The sequence below is a fragment of the Gossypium hirsutum genome, chromosome A04 (genome assembly GCF_007990345.1).
Source record: "Gossypium hirsutum isolate 1008001.06 chromosome A04, Gossypium_hirsutum_v2.1, whole genome shotgun sequence".
NCBI classification, from domain to species: Eukaryota; Viridiplantae; Streptophyta; class Magnoliopsida; order Malvales; family Malvaceae; genus Gossypium; species Gossypium hirsutum.
Window position 1 is genome coordinate 14,932,123 of NC_053427.1, and position 18,295 is coordinate 14,950,417.

At 35.6% G+C, this 18,295-nt stretch overlaps 2 protein-coding genes across 2 annotated transcripts; both read right to left on the minus strand.

Moving 5' to 3' along the window:
- Window positions 1–1,862: 1,862 nt before the first annotated feature.
- LOC107947873 (receptor-like protein 9DC3) lies at window positions 1,863–7,589 on the minus strand. Its single transcript, XM_041111177.1, has 3 exons — window positions 7,217–7,589; window positions 5,071–5,184; window positions 1,863–2,311 (listed from the first exon to the last, which is right to left on the minus strand). Exons 1-3 carry the CDS (start codon window positions 7,587–7,589, stop codon window positions 1,863–1,865), a joined length of 936 nt encoding a protein of 311 aa, XP_040967111.1.
- A 143-nt stretch (window positions 7,590–7,732) lies between these two features.
- On the minus strand, window positions 7,733–8,926 carry LOC121228051 (receptor-like protein 53). Its single transcript, XM_041111178.1, has one exon. It carries the CDS (start codon window positions 8,924–8,926, stop codon window positions 7,733–7,735), a length of 1,194 nt encoding a protein of 397 aa, XP_040967112.1.
- Between the last annotated feature and the right edge of the window lie 9,369 nt (window positions 8,927–18,295).

Sequence of the window (18,295 nt, forward strand, 5' to 3'; positions counted from 1 at the left end):
CATGCAGATTTTTCAAGGGTTTTTTAGTAGGGTTGGTCTTCTACTGTTACTTCGATGGAGTGTGCAATCAACGGGGTCACTGATGTAGTTAAATTATGGAAGGACTCTGCTTTTGGTAATATCTTTCGATGAAAACGTACTTTAATTCTTCGTTTGCAAGGTATCCAGAAATCCCCACTCTATTTATTTTCACATTTCCTATAAACACTAAAAGTTGAGCTAGAAATGAATACCAAAAAATGCTAAATCAGGAGGAGCTTTTATGATTACAAAAGTCTCGGATGGATTGGATAGTACAACCATTATCCGTCGTAATAGTTTATTGAGAATCAACGAGTTACAAACCAAGCAACAATTCATTGCCATATGGTTGGATTTTTTGAAAAGCTTTTTCAGGCAATGAAAAACTTTATGCTTACGATTTCATTCAATTTTTATTATTACAAACATTTTTATCTGAACAAATCTAATCTTTTATATGGTATAGCTAAATAAAAAATATATAATAATAATTTAAAAATAAATGTGATGCGGTATCCATATTAGGATCACATGTCAACCATCAAGACTCAGATTATCTAGCCACAGATTATGTTGGAATCCAGTTTATGACTTGTGCTAGTCATCCAATAGTGCGTATATAGGGAATGTTATGTTTTCGTATATCTCAAAATTTGTTTCCTCTTCACAAATGGTGCTATTATCCTATAGTTGCACCATTGTCAAACTTTATCCACTTCCCAATATATTTGGTCAACGTAGGTATATCAACGTTTGTAATCTACCAACTTTTTCATGTTGTGGAACCGACTGAAGCATAGGTTCGGGTTATGGCAAATAATCATTAAATCGAATTTTATATTTTTTAAATATTTTTTAAAATTTTATAAATTTTTAATAATCTATTTAAATAAAATTGGATAACTAGTCGAATAGGAAACTAATGACTCAACTGATTCAACAATTGATCAATTCCAAAAACATTGCATAAAAACGAAATTATCTAGGTCAAATTTCACTAGTTTGGAACCATAAATTGATTGAATTTAAAATATCTATTATAAAGCATGTCATTTTAGAGAAATGATTGTATGAAACTGTGATTTCACGTCATCCCTATCTCTTTCTAATAGGAGAATGACAAATTAAATTTTTCCTCCTAATTTTTTACTTTTTTAGTTGGATTTGATTTTTTTCAAGAAGAAAAAGCTGAAAATTAAGAAGAAAAATCTGATTTGTCATTCTTCTATTGGAAAGGGATAGGGATGACGTAGAATCACAGTTTCATACAATCTTTTCTCATCATTTTATATACTTTTTTAGTTTTTATTAATTCAAAAATAAAATGTTCATTTTTATATAAAATATATTAAAAATTAATATGAATAATACAAAAACAACTAGATTGGAGTTCGAGTTCGATTCTAATTCATCTTGGATAATAATATAATGTATTTTTTTGCTCAAATAATATAATGTATATGGTTGTTCAGTTTTTGGTTTATATCATAATAAGAGTGAGTTTGGATGGGTGATGCATTTATCTGCATTTTACTGTAAATATAGCGGTGACAGTGAGATTAATTATTGTAACAATACTATAATGCGAGACAAAAATTAAGTTAAATGCACCACCCGCACCCCACCGCCATCCAATTGAATCATAACTAAAGTAGTTCTATGGCTTTGGAATGAATATTTTTGTTTCCTGTAATAATTAAAATCCAAATTTTACGATAACGTGGAGAAACAAAACAAGTTTAAATTTGATTGAAAATCATGCATGAAACTTCGCTTATAACTAGAATAAACGGAAAATATTATGGAAAAGATGCTGGAAACAAACCCTAAATCATCCACTGCTAATTCTTTCTCCTTCCATTTCGACGGATCCTTCTTCTCATTTGTGGGTTTCGCTTGATCATCTTCACTAGCCAACGAGGTCTCCCAGTTGTGAAAACTATGTATCCCATACTCAATCCAAGCACTAGTCCACTTCCATAACCCATTGCTGCAATTTTCCAAATACTTGTTTCAGATTCATCAGCAACTATTGATGGAGGTGATTCTAGTTCCTGATCGTTGCCACATTTCTTTGACAATGGAAATCCACATAGTCCAGAGTTGCCATTGAAGGAATCATTTGAGAAAGTATCGAAATGATTAGCTAACGGTATATGCCCCTCAAGATTGTTATTAGAAAGATTCAATGCTCCAAGAAATGTCAAGTCAGTTAACTGCACTGGGATTCTTCCTTGAAGCTTGTTTGACGAGAGATCCAATGATTCTGATGAAGTTGGTTCAGCATGCAGCAAACTCGACAGCATGCAGGCCATGAAGACCAAGACATGCAGGAGCTGCTGATGCAAGCTTATTTTGTTTATTTTGTAATTCCTAGTCAATGAAATGTAATCTTAGTTCATTTCTAACTAAGTTAGGTTGTTGACTGATGTAATTAGCTTATGTATGAGCTGTAAACACAACTTTGTATAAGTTTACAAGCCAAAATTTCAAGTTTCCATGTCATTAGTGGAGGTAGGTGATGTTTAGGTAATTACTTACTGTTTTTGACAAGCTTAGTGCCTGGTTTATGTATTGGCATTGTGCCATTATGCAATTTATGAATGAAGTTCAGTTTGTTCATCAATTTTTCTCTTCATTTTCTCTTAGCTTTTCTTCCTTTCTCTTGCTCGAATTCTCTTGTTTGCTCAGCAAGTCTCGAGACTTGCTCGACAAGTCTGTACTGAATCTGTTAGTTTCAGTTATAGCACCAACAATTGGTATCTAGAGCCTATTTCTTAAGGGATTTGTTACACAAATCCATGGCTTCATCAAGCTTTTCACCAGCTGCACCTCAAGTCTTCAATGGAGAAGGCTATCAAATATGGGTGGTCAAAATGAAGACCTACCTGCAGGCTTTCGATCTGTGGGAGGTGGTTAACTCTGATGTTGAACCAGAGCCACTTAGAGCTAATCCAACAGTGGCTCAGATCAGGCAGCATGCTGATGAAAGGACCAAGAGGCACAAGGCTATGTCTTGCATCCAAAACTCAGTGTCTGATGTGATTTTCACAAGGATTATGGCCTGTGAATCACCAAAACAGGCCTGGGACAAGTTGCAGGAAGAGTTTCAAGGGATAGTGAGGACAAGGCAGCAACAGTTGTTGAACTTGAGGAGAGATTTCGAAAATTTGAAGATGAAGGAAGAAGAAACTGTCAAGCAATATTCTGACAGGATTATGGCTGTGGTTAACAGCATCAGGCTCTTAGGAGAGCAGTTCAATGAAGCTAGGATAGTGGAGAAGGTTATAGCAACTCTACCTGAGAGGTATGAGGCAAAAATCTCAACTCTCGAGGACTCAAGGGACCTGTCCACCATCTCCCTGACAGAGTTGATCAATGCTCTATATGCTCAAGAGCAGAGGAGAGCAAGCAGACTGGAGGAGCACCAAGAAGGTGCCTTTCAGGCAAGAACAAATACTGCCTACAAAGGCAAAAAGGCCTGGAGAGACAAGCCAAAGAATGATGCTGCAAGGAGAGAAGCTCAGACTTGCAAGCACTGCAGAAAGGCTGGTCATTCAGAAGAAAAATGCTGGTTCAATCCAGATGCTGTGTGTCAGCATTGTAAGAAGAAGGGTCATGTTGAGAGAGTCTGTAAGAGCAAGGCCAAACCAATGCACAATCAGTTTCAACAGATGAAAGCTGAGGCTCGAGTAGCTAAGGAGGACAGTGACCAAGAGGAGCAAGTCTTTGCTGTGTCATGCTCAGCTGCTCAGGAAAGGTCCTCATCTGGTTGGCTCCTAGACAGTGGATGCACCAACCACATGACACCTGATGCTGCAATCTTCAAGTCTTTAGACAGAAGCTGCAGAACTAAAGTCAAGATAGGAAATGGTCATTTTATTCAAGCTGAAGGCAGGGGTGATGTGCTGATATGCACCCTTAGAGGTACCAAAGTGATTTCAAATGTGCTGTTGGTGCTTGAAATTGACAGAAACCTGCTCAGCATAGCTCAGTTGCTGGAAAAAGGTTATTCAGTTGTATTTAAAGACCACCAGTGCCAAATCAGTGATCCAAGTGGATCCAAACTGATGGCAGTCCCCATGGCTGATAAGAGCTTTGTGGTTGATTGGACAAAGAAGTCAGACATTGCCTACACAGCCACTTCAGATGAATCCAAGCTGTGGCATCAAAGACTGGGACATGCCAACTTCATATCGATGGCCCGAATGATCAGAGAAGACCTGGCTGAAAACTTCATCAACTCAGTGGACCATGATGATGTATGTGAAGTATGTCAGCTAGGAAAGCAGGCCAGACTCCTATTTCCCTCGAATCAAGCCTGGAGAGCCTCTGAAAAACTCCAACTGGTGCATACTGATGTGTGTGGCCCTATAAAGACTGAGTCATTAAGTGGAAACAGGTATTTCATACTGTTCATTGATGATTTCTCGAGATATTGCTGGATTTACTTCTTAAAACAGAAATCAGAGGTGGCCACTGTGTTTTGGAAGTTCAAAACTGCTGCTGAGACTGAAACAGGCTGCAAGGTGAATACCATAAGGTCTGATAATGGGACTGAGTACACCTCAGCTCAGTTCCAAGCCTTCTGTGATAAGGCAGGCATCAAACATCAACTTACCAACACATATACACCTCAGCAGAATGGGGTAAGTGAAAGGAAGAATAGGAGTTTGATGGATATGGCTAGGTGCTTGATGATTCAGAAGAATCTGCCTAAAGCACTATGGGCAGAAGCAGTTAACACTGCAACATACATTCAAAATAGACTTCCAACCAAGGCTTTGGATCAAAAGACCCCATTCGAGGCCTGGTTTAGCTTCAAGCCATCACTGGCTCATCTGAAGGTCTTTGGATGCATCTGTTATGCACATGTACCTGCTGTTAAAAGGGACAAATTGTCTGAAAGGGCTCGACATGGTGTTTTGGTGGGCTATAGCACTGTTAAGAAGGGCTATAGGATTTTAGATCCTTCAACAAACAAAGTGTCAGTAAGCAGGGACGTGGTATTTGATGAGAGGTCATGTTGGAACTGGGAAAGACATGAACCTGAAGAAGTTTCTGAAGAACTTGCAGCAGACCAAGCAGACCAAGCTGAGCCAGACCAAAATGTCCCTGAAATGGATATTGATGATGAACCAGTCAGAGGAACAAGGCCATTGGCTGAGATTTATGAAAGGGCTCATGTAGCCATAGCTGAACCAAGCAACTTTGAAGAGGCTGAGGCTCAGCAAGGGTGGAAGCAGGCAATGGCTGAGGAGATCAGCATGATTGAGAAGAACCAGACCTGGGAATTGGTTGAAAGGCCAGTCAAAAGGAAGGTGATTGGGGTGAAATGGGTGTACAAAGCCAAGCAGAATGCTGATGGTACCTTGAACAAGCTGAAAGCAAGGCTAGTTGTCAAGGGGTTCAGTCAGAGGTATGGCTTGGACTACTTGGAGACCTTTGCACCAGTGGCCAGGCTCGACACCATCAGACTGCTGATTGCCTTAGCAGCACAGCTTGAATGGAAGATCCATCAACTTGATGTGAATTAGCCTTTCTGAATGGTTTCTTAGATGAAGACATCTATGTTGAACAACCACAAGGGTTTGAAATAGTTGGCAGAGAGCATATGGTCTACAAACTGAAGAAAGCTCTATATGGATTAAAATAGGCTCCAAGGGCTTGGTATAGCAGAATCGATGGCTACTTGACTAATCTAGGATTCGATCGAAGCAAGAGTGAGCCAACACTGTATGTCAAGAAACAAGGGACACAAATACAACTCATTGTGTCCCTGTATGTTGATGACCTTCTGGTGACAGGAGGAGATCGAGTAGTGCTGGCTGATTTCAAGACCAAGATGCGGAAAGTGTTTGAAATGTCTGATCTTGGGGAGATGTCCTATTTTCTTGGAATGGAGGTGTCTCAAGTACAGAATGAGATATTTCTAAGCCAGAGAAGCTTTGCCACAAAGATTCTGACCAAGTTCTCCATGCAAAACAGCAAGGCAACTAAAACACTTGTTGCTGTTGGAGAAAAACTATCGAGCCAAGGTGATTTTGAGAAAGTATGTGAAACAACCTACAGGAGTCTAGTTGGTTGCTTGCTATACTTGACTGCCACTAGACCAGACATCATGTATGCTGTAGGATTGCTCTCAAGGTTCTTGTATTGCTGCAATGAGAAGCATTTCCAAGCTGCAAAGAGAGTGCTGAGATATGTCAAAGGCACTTTAAACTATGGTCTGAAGTACAGCAAAGAAGGAAATCTGAAGCTGGTTGGCTACACTGATAGTAACTGGGCTGGCTCGATAGATGACATGAAAAGCACCTCAGGGTATGCTTTTAACCTTGGTTCAGCCATGTTTTGCTGGAGCTCAAAGAAGCAAAGTCTAGTAGCTCAATCTACTGCTGAAGCAGAGTATGTGGCAACAGCAAGTGCTGTCAACCAAGCCATATGGCTAAGGAAAATATTGGCTAACTTGAATGTGCATCAAGAGGAAGCTACTGAGATCTTCTGTGACAACCAATCTGCAGTAGCAATTGCTAAAAATCCAGTGTTCCATGGAAGAACAAAACATTTCAGCATCAAGTTGCATGTTGTTCGAGAAATGGAGCAAGCTCAGGAAGTAAAGCTGATCCACTGTAATTCAGAGGATCAACTTGCAGACATTTTAACCAAAGCCCTTAGTGTCACAAGGTTCGAATGCCTAAGAAAGAAGCTAGGTGTTTGCTCCATGCAAACCAAGGAGGAGTGATGAAGTTGGTTCAACATGCAGCAAACTCAACAGCATGCAGGCCATCAAGACCAAGACATGCAGGAGCTGCTGATACAAGCTTATTTTGTTTATTTTGTAATTCCTAGTCAATGAAATGTAATCTTAGTTCATTTCTAACTAAGTTAGGTTGTTGACTGATGTAATTAGCTTATGTACGAGCTGTAAACACAACTTTGTATAAGTTTACAAGCCAAAATTTCAAGTTTCCATGTCATTAGTGGAGGTAGGTGATGTTTAGGTAATTACTTACTATTTTTGACAAGCTTAGTGCCTGGTTTATGTATTGGCATTGTGCCATTATGCAATTTATGAATGAAGTTCAGTTTGTTCATCAATTTTTCTCTTCATTTTCTCTTAGTTTTTCTTCCTTTCTCTTGCTCGAATTCTCTTGTTTGCTCAGCAAGTCTCGAGACTTGCTTGACAAGTCTGTACTGAATCTGTTAGTTTCAGTTATAGCACCAACAGATTCAAGTGCTGCCAATTTTCCAAGTGATGGTGGGATATTACCTGCTAAGCTATTGTGTGAAAAGTTGAGCACTATGAGTGAGTTGAGTTCTCCAAGTTCGTTAGGAATCGACCCCTTGAAATGGTTGCTTGAAAAATCAATAACTGTGAAAGAAGTTAAAATTCTCTCAAATTTGAAATCCGACCCTTTCATTGTTACAATTACAGAGTCTTGATAATAATATCCTCCCATGTACTTTGGACTACTTTTGTCTACCTGAATATCTTTCATTGATTTTAAATTTTCAAATAGCTCAGGTGGGATGTGACCAGTGAACTCATTTCGAGAGAGATCAATCATTCGAAGGCTACTGAAGGTAAATGATCCATTGAAATTTTGTGTGTCACCATGGAATCTATTAGATCGAAGGACAAGAACTTGCAGATTAGGAAGCCTACCTAACCAATAAGGAAATGTATCATTTATGTTGTTGTTGCCCAAATCTAAACTTCCAAACTGTAGCAGTTCGTCAATGATTGTGGAATTGATCCTTCAAGTTGGTTGTCATTGAGGTTAAGTGTTCTCAATGAACTATATCTGAGGTATGTTGTTGGAATTTTTCCGCGAAAGTAATTCGATCTCAAATCCAGAACTGTGAGACGTCTAAAATTGCCAAGACAGTTTGGAACAATCCCACCCAACTTATTCTTGGATAAGTCAAGTACAACAAGAGAACTCGAATTGCAAATAGTAGGAGGTAATTCTCCAACCAACTCATTGTCTGAGATTAAGAAATAAAGCAATGACTGTGGTAAAGCTGGAAGTGGTCCTTGAAGTGAATTTGAACGAAGATCGAGAGCTGATAGATGCTTCCCAGGAACTTGCTCTATGCCAGTCATGAAGTTCATATACAAGTTCAAAGTAATCAAGATCTCCCATCCTTCGGCTTCCCATTTTGTAATAGAACCATGAATTTGGTTATTAGAAAGATCTAAAACTTGCAAGTACTTGGATGCATTCAAGAAGCTTGGGAAATGTTGCATGTTGCAAGAAGGGAAATGAAACTCAATTATCATGGGCAGTGTAGAATTGGCACCATTATTGCAGCTAGTTAATGATAGTAAGCTGTTATATGGAAGATCAAGTAACCTTAGATTCTTAAGCTTCACAAGCTCGAATGACTTGATATTGCCACTCAAGTTATTTGATGAAATGTGAAGATCAATAAGGTTCACAATGTCAAAGAAAGAATCTGGAATTGGTCCTTGGATTTCATTCTCTGACAAATCGCCATATTGGACTAGATTAGGCTCTTGAATTGGGTCAATGGGACCATTAAGTTTGTTAGAGTTGAGGTCCAACCAATTCAAAGATGGTAGACTAAACAACCAACCTGGTACTCTGTCATTAAGCAAGTTTTCATTTAAGTGGAGTTCTCTTAGATATGAAAGTCCACGTACGTTGTTGGGAAGGGTGCCCTGAAGGAAATTGGAAGAGAAGTCCATGAAAGTAAGAATGGTGAGGTTAAATGTTGATGATGGTAAGAACCCACTGAAATTATTATGAGAAAAGTCCATGGAACTTAGATCGTTTAAGTTCCCAAAAACATCTGGAATTTGCCCTTGGAACATGTTGCCTGAGATATCCAAGAAAGTGATTTTTGTGAGGTTTCCAAGTGTTGAAGGGATTGACCCCATAAAATTACAACCTTGAAGGTTAAGTGTTTTCAAGTGTTTTAAGGTTTCCAATTGAGTCTGGCAACTCTTTTGAAAACCTCGTTTGTGAAACATCCAACATTCTAAGGGGACTCCTTCAATTTGTTTCAGGTGGATGACCAATGAGATCGACGTTGAACTGGAGAATGATATTTTCAAGATATGGAAATTGTAAAATTTCAGTTGGAAATTTTCCTTGCAGATGACAGGCAAAGAGACTCAGATGCTTCATTGAGACAGTCAAGTTAAAGAAAGAAAAGGGTACAACCAAAGACAAATCCATAAGGTCAAGGATCATATTTTCTAATTTTGTAAGGTTATGGACAAGCATGTTAAAATCATGGTTCCTAAACAAAAGATTATTCAGACCGAGATCAAGCGAAACTAGTTCTGACAAAAGCGAGATTTCAGGTGGGACAAAACCAGTGAGTCCATGCAAGAGAGATTGGGATATGTTAGACTTTTCAACTTACTAAACTCAGACGAGATTTCAGAGTCGTCGAAATCATTGCCAGCAAGGTTGAGCCATCGGAGGTTTTGAAGTGAGAAGAGGGCACTGTTTGATTGAAGAGAACCAATCAGCCCACTCCAACTGAGATCAAGGCCAATCACGTTTCCTTCCTTGTGATCACACATCACACCATCCCCTTTGCAACAGTCAGTACCTTCATCCCAAGATTTTGTCTTAAAAGTTATGTTTTGGAAAGGATAAGTTTTATCAATGGAAATGGAGAGGTTGCTCTTGAATCTTAGTAATGAAGAACTCTGTTGAGAACGACATAAATGCGATAGAGGAAGAGATAAAGAAAGGGATAACAATGGGGAATTGAAAAAGGAAAAAAGGAAGAAGAGGACTAAATATAACCACATTGACCAACAACCCATGTTTCTTTTATGAACCCAAAAGAAGATACACAAGAAATTGGTTATTGAGTTGCTTATATAAGTTTCAACAGGAAGCAATTACCATCAAAGCAAGTCACTACCAATTTGTTCCACTTATCAACTCGTTGATTACCCTCTTTTTCTCTCTCTTTTACCTGTACACATCCAGCAATGGCCGGAAATTTAGCAAATCACTACCAATTTGAGAAGTTAGTTGTTTGTCTTTTTGCCTAGATTTTTCCCTCTAGATTACTTGCAACTTCTCCTTACTGACACCATAAAGGAATATGAAATTATGCACGATGCTGTTACACTAACTTTTTGTTAAAATAATATAAACAAAACTTGATAATTTTATTTTTATTAAATTTATATTTAATGTATTGAGAATAAATAAACTTATATATATGCAATAAAATTATTTGTTATTTTCCTGTACTGAAAAATAATTTGACCATGAGTTTTTCTCCACAATTCCAACCATAATTTGGAAATGTAAATGAAAAGAATACCCCTTTTCTTGTTATAAGAAAAGAATAGAGTATTAAGATTTCAACATTCAATGAGCTGGATTTTGTTTTACTTGTTGAGTATGATTGTATGAGCCAACAGAATAAGGTCAAATTTCCACACAAAATAGAAAATTAATTATGAAAATTTTCCAATTGCTGAGACTTGAAAGCCCATGTACATGTGGCCAGTTTTTCTTTAATTAAAAAAACATTTTCTTCAGTAAAAGAAAAGAATATTTGAGTATCGAGAAATTAATTTATGAATAAATGTAACTGAGTCATCTATTTATAAGTAAATGTCATAATCACACGCGTTTAGGTGAGATTATTTTTAAGCTTAAGGATGTAAAAAGTTTTTAATTTTTTTCAAAAAGAAAATTAAGTTTTTATTTTTGTTTTGTTTTTTTACGTTCAATTGAATACTTAAATGGCTAAAATGCTTTAAAAATTATTTGACACTTAAAATTAAGGATTCTCTATTTTTTTTTCAATTAATGTGACAATATGTCACACCGTGATTATAACTTGTAGCAGAAAATAATAAAAACATAAGAAATTTTAAGGAAAAAAAAAGAAATTATGAGACTTGAGAAATAGAAATTTTAGATCGCCATTTGCTTTATAAACAACTTTGTGTATGAAGCTTAAATATTTACACTCTTATGATTTTTTTTTATAATTTTTCATAAACAAGTTTTATGATTTTTTATATTATTTTTCAATAATATATGTGATTAGTTGGTTATATAAAATCAATTTTTTTAAAGTAATTTTATTATAAATATGTGATCCATTAATTCAAAGAATTATCATTTTAGGCAGTCAAAATAAAAGTTTACAATTTAGGCACTGGTGTTATATAATTCATATAATGCCTCAAAAATTTTAGTGCCATTGATGGTAATATTTCAAAAATGAGTATCATAAAATTTATAAGAGAAAGAATTTAGATTTATTAAAAATATTTGTAGAGTTAGTTAGATATAAAAAAACTATTAAATGTAATAAAATATAATTTATTCTGAGATATTGGATTTAATTTGGAAAGTAGGATTTAATGAACTATTTTTGTTTCCAATTTAGGAGGTTAAGAGTTGCATAGTAATAAGACATGCTATATGTGACGAATTTAAAATTTGAAGAAAAAACAAAGAATATAATATGAGACCATTAGATAAAAATTCTGATTAATCTTGGCCTTTGGAGCTCATTAATGGCAAAGTGGTAATTTTATAAGAAATTGTCTGTAGTAGATAATTTAAGTCATTGGATTTAAAATCCCATGCACAATCTTGACCATTAATGTTTGAGGGATCTTGACTATTTTCAAGAATGATTTGTAGCCTTTAGATCAAATGACTTTAGCATACTTGCAACCATTGGATTTAAGGATCAAATAAGGACTTTATACATGGTTTTATGAGATGAAAAATGGAGAAATCCCTCCCCATTTTTCTGTTTTACGTTGGCCGCAGGAATTTGAGAGAAAAACTCTCATTTTCCATTTCATTTTCATCTTCCCTCCATTTTCTTCTCCATTCAAGCCCCCCACTTAAAGCGTTAGTAAATTTCTTGAAAACTCATGAGAAATATTACTTTCTAGACTTTTCTAAGCTTATTTTCAGCCTTAGAATCTATGAATTAATTTAAAGAAGAAAATCTAGAGAAAGTTTAAAAAACTTGGAAAGATTAAGGAAGCAAGGTGAGGAAATTTGAGTTCATGTTTCATTTTAATATGAAGTTGGAAATGTGTAATGCATGTGCATTGATTTTATGTTGAGAAGATTGGGAATGTCAAGAATGAGATTTTGAACTTGATAAGGTATATGATCTCTTAAATTCCTTTATTGAGTGTTTTAGAAGTGGAAAAATAGTCTAGGACTTGTGTGTGCCTAATGAGTTGAATGAATTTGAGAAATAAAATAATTAACAAGTATGTAAAATAGGCTAGTAGGCAAGTAATTGTTATAAGGCAAGTGCGTTTTTGTGTGCGATGATATATATACTTTGAAACGATAATTTGTTGAGAAAATAGTTAAAACCATTTGCTATAACTTGAAATGTGAAAAGTATGAATTTTTATTTAGCTTAAACTAGCTTTAAGCTTAAATTAATGTGAGTTATAAAAATCTTAATTAGAAAGGTCTAATGAAAAATAATGAACTTTAAAATTCAATTGATAAGTGAGATAGCTAAAGGATTGGTTAGATGGGAAAAGTAGAAAATGACGTCTTGAATTTTTTTCTTATTAATAATTGAGAGTAAATCCCATAAAAATGAAATAAAGGATTTGTAAAACATAATGATTGATATATACCTTTAAATAAGCAAAAATGATGTTAGCGATTGCTTTTTATAAGAGCAAACATTTAGTACAAACATATTTAATTTTTGTAACACCTTTTACTCGGCCCGGTCGCTGGATCCAAGTAACAAGATGCTACAACAACTAATGGAACTTATACACATGCATATTTAGCTTCAAATAAGAACAACGGTTACTAAAATTAACATTTACTGAACGGTTCGTGATTAATTAAAACATTTAAATGAAAACAGAAATAGTTTAATCCAGAATTAAGGTTCAGTTATTAACATTCCAAAGAAAACAACATAGGTATCGATACAAAATAACAACTATCGATACTTATGTAAATATCGATACCATTTTAGCTCTCTGTCAATTTTTTATTTAAAACGTTTTTCGATACATTGGTAGGAGTATTGGTAATTTTATAACAAGTATCGATACTCGTGAGTGAGTATCGATACCAAATTGGGTTACTGTCAATTTTTATAAACATCCCAACCCCATGGTATCGCTAATTGAGTCTCGAGTATCGACACATTCACCTAGAATGCCAAAAATTTCACAAAATAAAGTATTTTTCATGCTAAAAACAATGTTCTTACTCAACACACAATTATAGTCTAATTTAACTGAACTTGTTTACATCCTTTAAACATTTATCATATCACATCCAGAGATTTAAATAAGTATATCGAACATGCATTATCAACCTTAATCTCAAACGTCAATTTAATCCTAAATGAAGTCCAAAACAACATCCACATTCCATCAATCCAATACCAAGATAGAATTAATAAAATAATACTAATAATCAAAACTAAAACTCTAATTCACATTGCATTTATTCAAAAAGTCAAAAGAATATAAAACTACCTACTCGAAAACTATTGCCTTGCTAAGATCCCTTCATTCACTACTCCACTTACACTAAAAAAGCTACTTATCTGCAAGATTTTAATATGGAGTGTATGAGCTTAAATAAACTCAGTGAATGTTTGGAATTACCACAAAGCATACACAACGTTATATGTTAAGCATAAAGCAACTTTGAAGGTTGTAATTAACCTAATTAGGTCAGACATTTTTTACTATAAATAGGTCTGTTTAGCTTCACATTAGGGAGCTTGGCCAAGTGAGCCACCTAGTTTAGCTTTAGGTTTTTATTTTCAATTTTTATTTTATATCATTTGTAACACCCTCTACCCGACCCGATCACCGGATCATGGGTACCAAGTGTCACAAATAACATCTGGCTTAACAAATTCTCTAACCCGATTTTCTTATAGACTTAAACACTACCAACTTGTACTTACATTGCTACTATTCAATTTTATACATTTTAAGGATTAATATTGGTTCTAGAATTCAAAATTTCGATAATATCCCTTATCGTACTAGCACTAAATCTTTACAAACTTTATACCTTAGTAAGCATAACAGTTATTTACAGATTATAATTTACCCGACAAATTATTTGGATTTATTTTTTTCATTTCGAACTTACAGGGATTTTCACACGGCCAAGCACACGCCCGTGTCCCTTACACGGCTTAGATACGCCCATGTCTTCGCTCGTGTCCAAAAACTTGAACATTTTGTTTATGACGTCATCATTCATTTTGAGACAGACGGCCAAGGCACACGCTCGTGTACTAGGCCGAGTCCACCACACGATTGAGACACACGGTCGTGTCTCTGCCCGTGTGTTTATTACCATACAAACAGACCTAAAAATTTAGGTGCTGGGGACACACAGCCAGGCAACACGCCCATGGGGGCTGACCGTGTGTCACACACGGCCTAGACGTATGCCCGTGTGTCTACCTGTATAGACCTTTTTAGGGCTACTTTTCAAGCCTTTGGTCACCCTCTATCATCCATACACACTTAGAGATTTCAATAGTATATAACATAGCCTAATTATACTCTTAAACAATCTTGACATACTCATTGCATGTTAACCTCATCTCTTCGGTTTAGTACATACTAAATTATCCTTTTCGTATTAGGGACTAACATAGCGCATTTTACACTTAGGCCATATTAGAGCTATATACCATTATGTGTTGTGTCCACTCTCAAATTATTAGGTTCTATTTCAAGTGTCCATTCATGATAAACCTCATCATCATATCTCATGAAACGTTTAAACATAAACATGCATCATTAGTAAGTTTACAACCAACATCAATATGAGCCATATCTCACGGCCATATACAAAAGAATAAGTATACCATTTAGGCCCTTACATTGGCTAGCCAAATGACACATATAACAAAATAACCAGAAACCCTATACATGCCATTAAACAAAATGAAAGTATCTATATACCAAAGTAGGACCAGTCGATAGTGTGTTGATTCTCCAACCGTCTTCCAATCTTCACGAGTCCACGAGCTCTGTAAGACAGGGAAAAGAGGAGGGGGTAAGCATTTATATGCTTAGTAAGTCCGAATAACTGGAAAACAAACTTACCGGTTAATTAGCATACAACCATATTAAGCAATAATTCCAACAAGCATGAAATAGTTTTTCTATCACATGCACTCAATCATCAAGTTAGTCTCATAACAATGCATCATGTCATTAGTCTTAGATGAGCTCATCAATTCAATATTCCCATTCTTTATTTCAGCATGTTAATCCCATTGAATTTCTCAGAAATCGCGATGGATAGCCATTTACCGTCAATTCATACAAGTGATCATCTCAAGTACACACTCCCGTGAACCATATATCTCACGGCGGGATTACCAGTCCAAGCTAAATTCCCCGTAGCAGTAACTCATAGAGCAAATGTCGAAATTACCAGCCCAGGCTAAATCCCTTTTGAGCAACAATTGCTTTCATAAGTTGAGATCTGAATTGCCAGTCCAGGCTAAATTCAGTCCTCAATCGGATTACCCGTCCGGGCTAAATCCTTAATGCACCCTATTCTTCTAGAGGCTCAATCACTCAAGGAACACCCGTCCGGGCTAGATCTTTTCCATTTTGAAATCATCGGATTACCCGTATGGGCTAAATCCTTTTCTGCAACACGTGCAGGATCTCATGTCATTTAAGCCATAATTTACCTATCGGATTTCCCTTTTCTATTTCAACCAGGACATTTATCATCTTTCCTTTACACAAGCACATTTCATGAATTATCATGCAATGAATATTTAAATTTTTATACATTCAAGAACATGCATGTTTAAGTAAATAAAGAGTTTACTTTGGGTTATACGAACTTACCTGGTAATTACTTCGGTTTCGTGTCTCAGTTATTCCGAAACCTTTCGTTTTCCTCGGTCGACCTCCGGAATTGGTTTCTCGGGGTCTATATCAATGAAATTAGATTATTAATACATCACACTATTCATTTTAGCCTAAAACTTACCCTGAGCAAAATGACCATTTTGCCTCTAACCTTTCACAATATTTACAATCTAGTCCTAAGACTCGTATAATGAAATGCATATAATTCCTTAGCTACCCAAGCCTAGCCGAATGTTATTCACTTATAGTAGCCCATGTTTTCCCTTCATTTTATATTTTCCTACCCATTTCCACAACTTTTACAATTTAGTCATTTAAGCCATTTCCATGAAAAACCACTTAGTAAAAGTTGTTTACCATCCTTTAAACTCTCATATCCTTCCATAAATCATCAGAACACAAACATCTCATGCATGGGTAAATTTTTGAACGTGAACCCTAGCTTGAAATATGGATAGAAATAGAGATAGCATGTTACGAGGATCTCAAAAATACGAAGAACTTTAAAAACGGGGCTAAAGATCACTTACTATTAAGATTGAAAATGTTGGAAACCCTAGCTATGGAGACCCTTCAATTTTTGGCAGCCATGGAGAAGAAATGGTTGAATTTTGCTCCCTTTTTATTAATTTTATTACAAAATGACAAAAATGCCCTTCCTTACTAAACTTTCAAACTTTTCCATGCATGCCTATTTTTGTCAAAAAATATAGAAATTGGACAAATTACTCTTTAAGGACCTCTAATTAATATCCCAAAGTAATTTCATACAAATTTCTTCTAGAACCCAAGTTTTGCAATTTATTCAATTTGGTCCTTAATTTCCAATTGGACACCTTACATATAGAATTTTTTCATGAAAATTTAACACATGCTCATTTTTATATGCTATACCTCATAATAATCTTGAAATAATTATTTTAACCTCAAATTTGTGGTCCCGAAACCACTATACTGACTAGGCCTAATTCGAGATGTTATAGACACATAGTCATGTGGCCAAGCCGTGTGACTTTCAAAATTGGTCCTTACCCGTGTAACTCACTAACTTGAGACACACAGCTGTGTCCTAGCCTATGTCTCTACTTGTGTAACTCTCTGACTTGGGCCACACGGCCGTGTGTCAGCCCATGTATGACACTACACTTATGCAATTATTCCATAAGCTCAAGGCACACGCCTATTTGTGTTACCCGTGTGTGACACATGGCCGTGTAATAGACTGTGTCCCAGGCCGTGTGCACCTAAATGTACCTTGAAACTTAAGTTTACCAATTGTGATTACTTGGGCATTAAGAAACCATTTCACCAACCATTTAACCTATTCAAACACAATTAAACATGCTCAAATCATACCAAAACAACCATCTTAAGTGCCTAACTAATGCACCCTCATTGGTTCCACATTTTTTATCTTCAAAATACATCAAAAAGGCATAATACAAATCAAGATTTCATGCATACTAAATTCACCCATATTAACCTAACATATAGCTACTTTAGATATCAAGCTTTAAGCTATATCAAAACCTTGTGTCAAACTAACATACCAAACATATGGCTTCAACCACAATATATACTTATATACAATGACCATCATTATAATTAAAACCTAAATTAACATCACATTAACAAACCAACTATCAACCAAAGACTTCCTAGGTACATGTCATTACAAAATGAAATATCATCACACTTGAGCTTGGGATTGAAGTTGGATGTTGAGTTGACTGTAAGCTAAAATGTACCTAACTTACGCACAGAAACACAAAATCGTACGCTAAGTATAACTCATTGGTATTTCTATAATCTGAACAATATAAACTTGATATAAGCAATGAAAATATATAAATGCAACAAATAAGCTAATTACATATTTTTCAATTCAATATTATAATTTTTTCTCATTCTTTATCCATACCTACTAAAATTTCCACATATTCAATCACATATCAATGGCGCATGATTCAATCATTTGATCAATACTTGATTTCATTTCTCAATTCATTTTTCATCCCATCATTTCATATTTCATTTTTCATCCTTTCCATATTCATATCAAACATATAAATTTAATTATTCAATTTTCCCTCTTAACACGACTCAGACAGAAACACGGATCCAACCAACACACCAGTTTGCCACCCAGTGCCTCATTGGATAAATTCGAAGTAATAATTGTGCCCAATGCTATATAAATTGACACCTAATGTCTCATCAGTTAATCCAAAGCAAATTGGCACTCAGTGCCTCATCGATTTGAGGTTGTAAAAATCTCTAAACTCTTCTTATCCTATAACATGCCATCTATATTTGACTTGGCTTGAAACAGATAATAGGGTTCCATTTCACTTACAAACACATCCAATGTCCAATTCTCAT

Coding starts and splice junctions, on each gene's coding strand:
- LOC107947873 (XM_041111177.1), bottom strand. CDS start 7,589: ATGATTGATCTCTCTCGAAATGAGTTCACTGGTCACATCCCACCTGAG. Junction 5,185..7,216: donor AACTGAAACTAACAGATTCA/GTACAGACTTGT, acceptor CATAAATCTCAG/CCAATGGCCTTGTTCCTCTG. Junction 2,312..5,070: donor TTCTTCAGAAACTTCTTCAG/GTTCATGTCTTT, acceptor TGTCGAGTTTGC/TGCATGCTGAACCAACTTCA.
- LOC121228051 (XM_041111178.1), bottom strand. CDS start 8,926: ATGGGGTCAATCCCTTCAACACTTGGAAACCTCACAAAAATCACTTTC.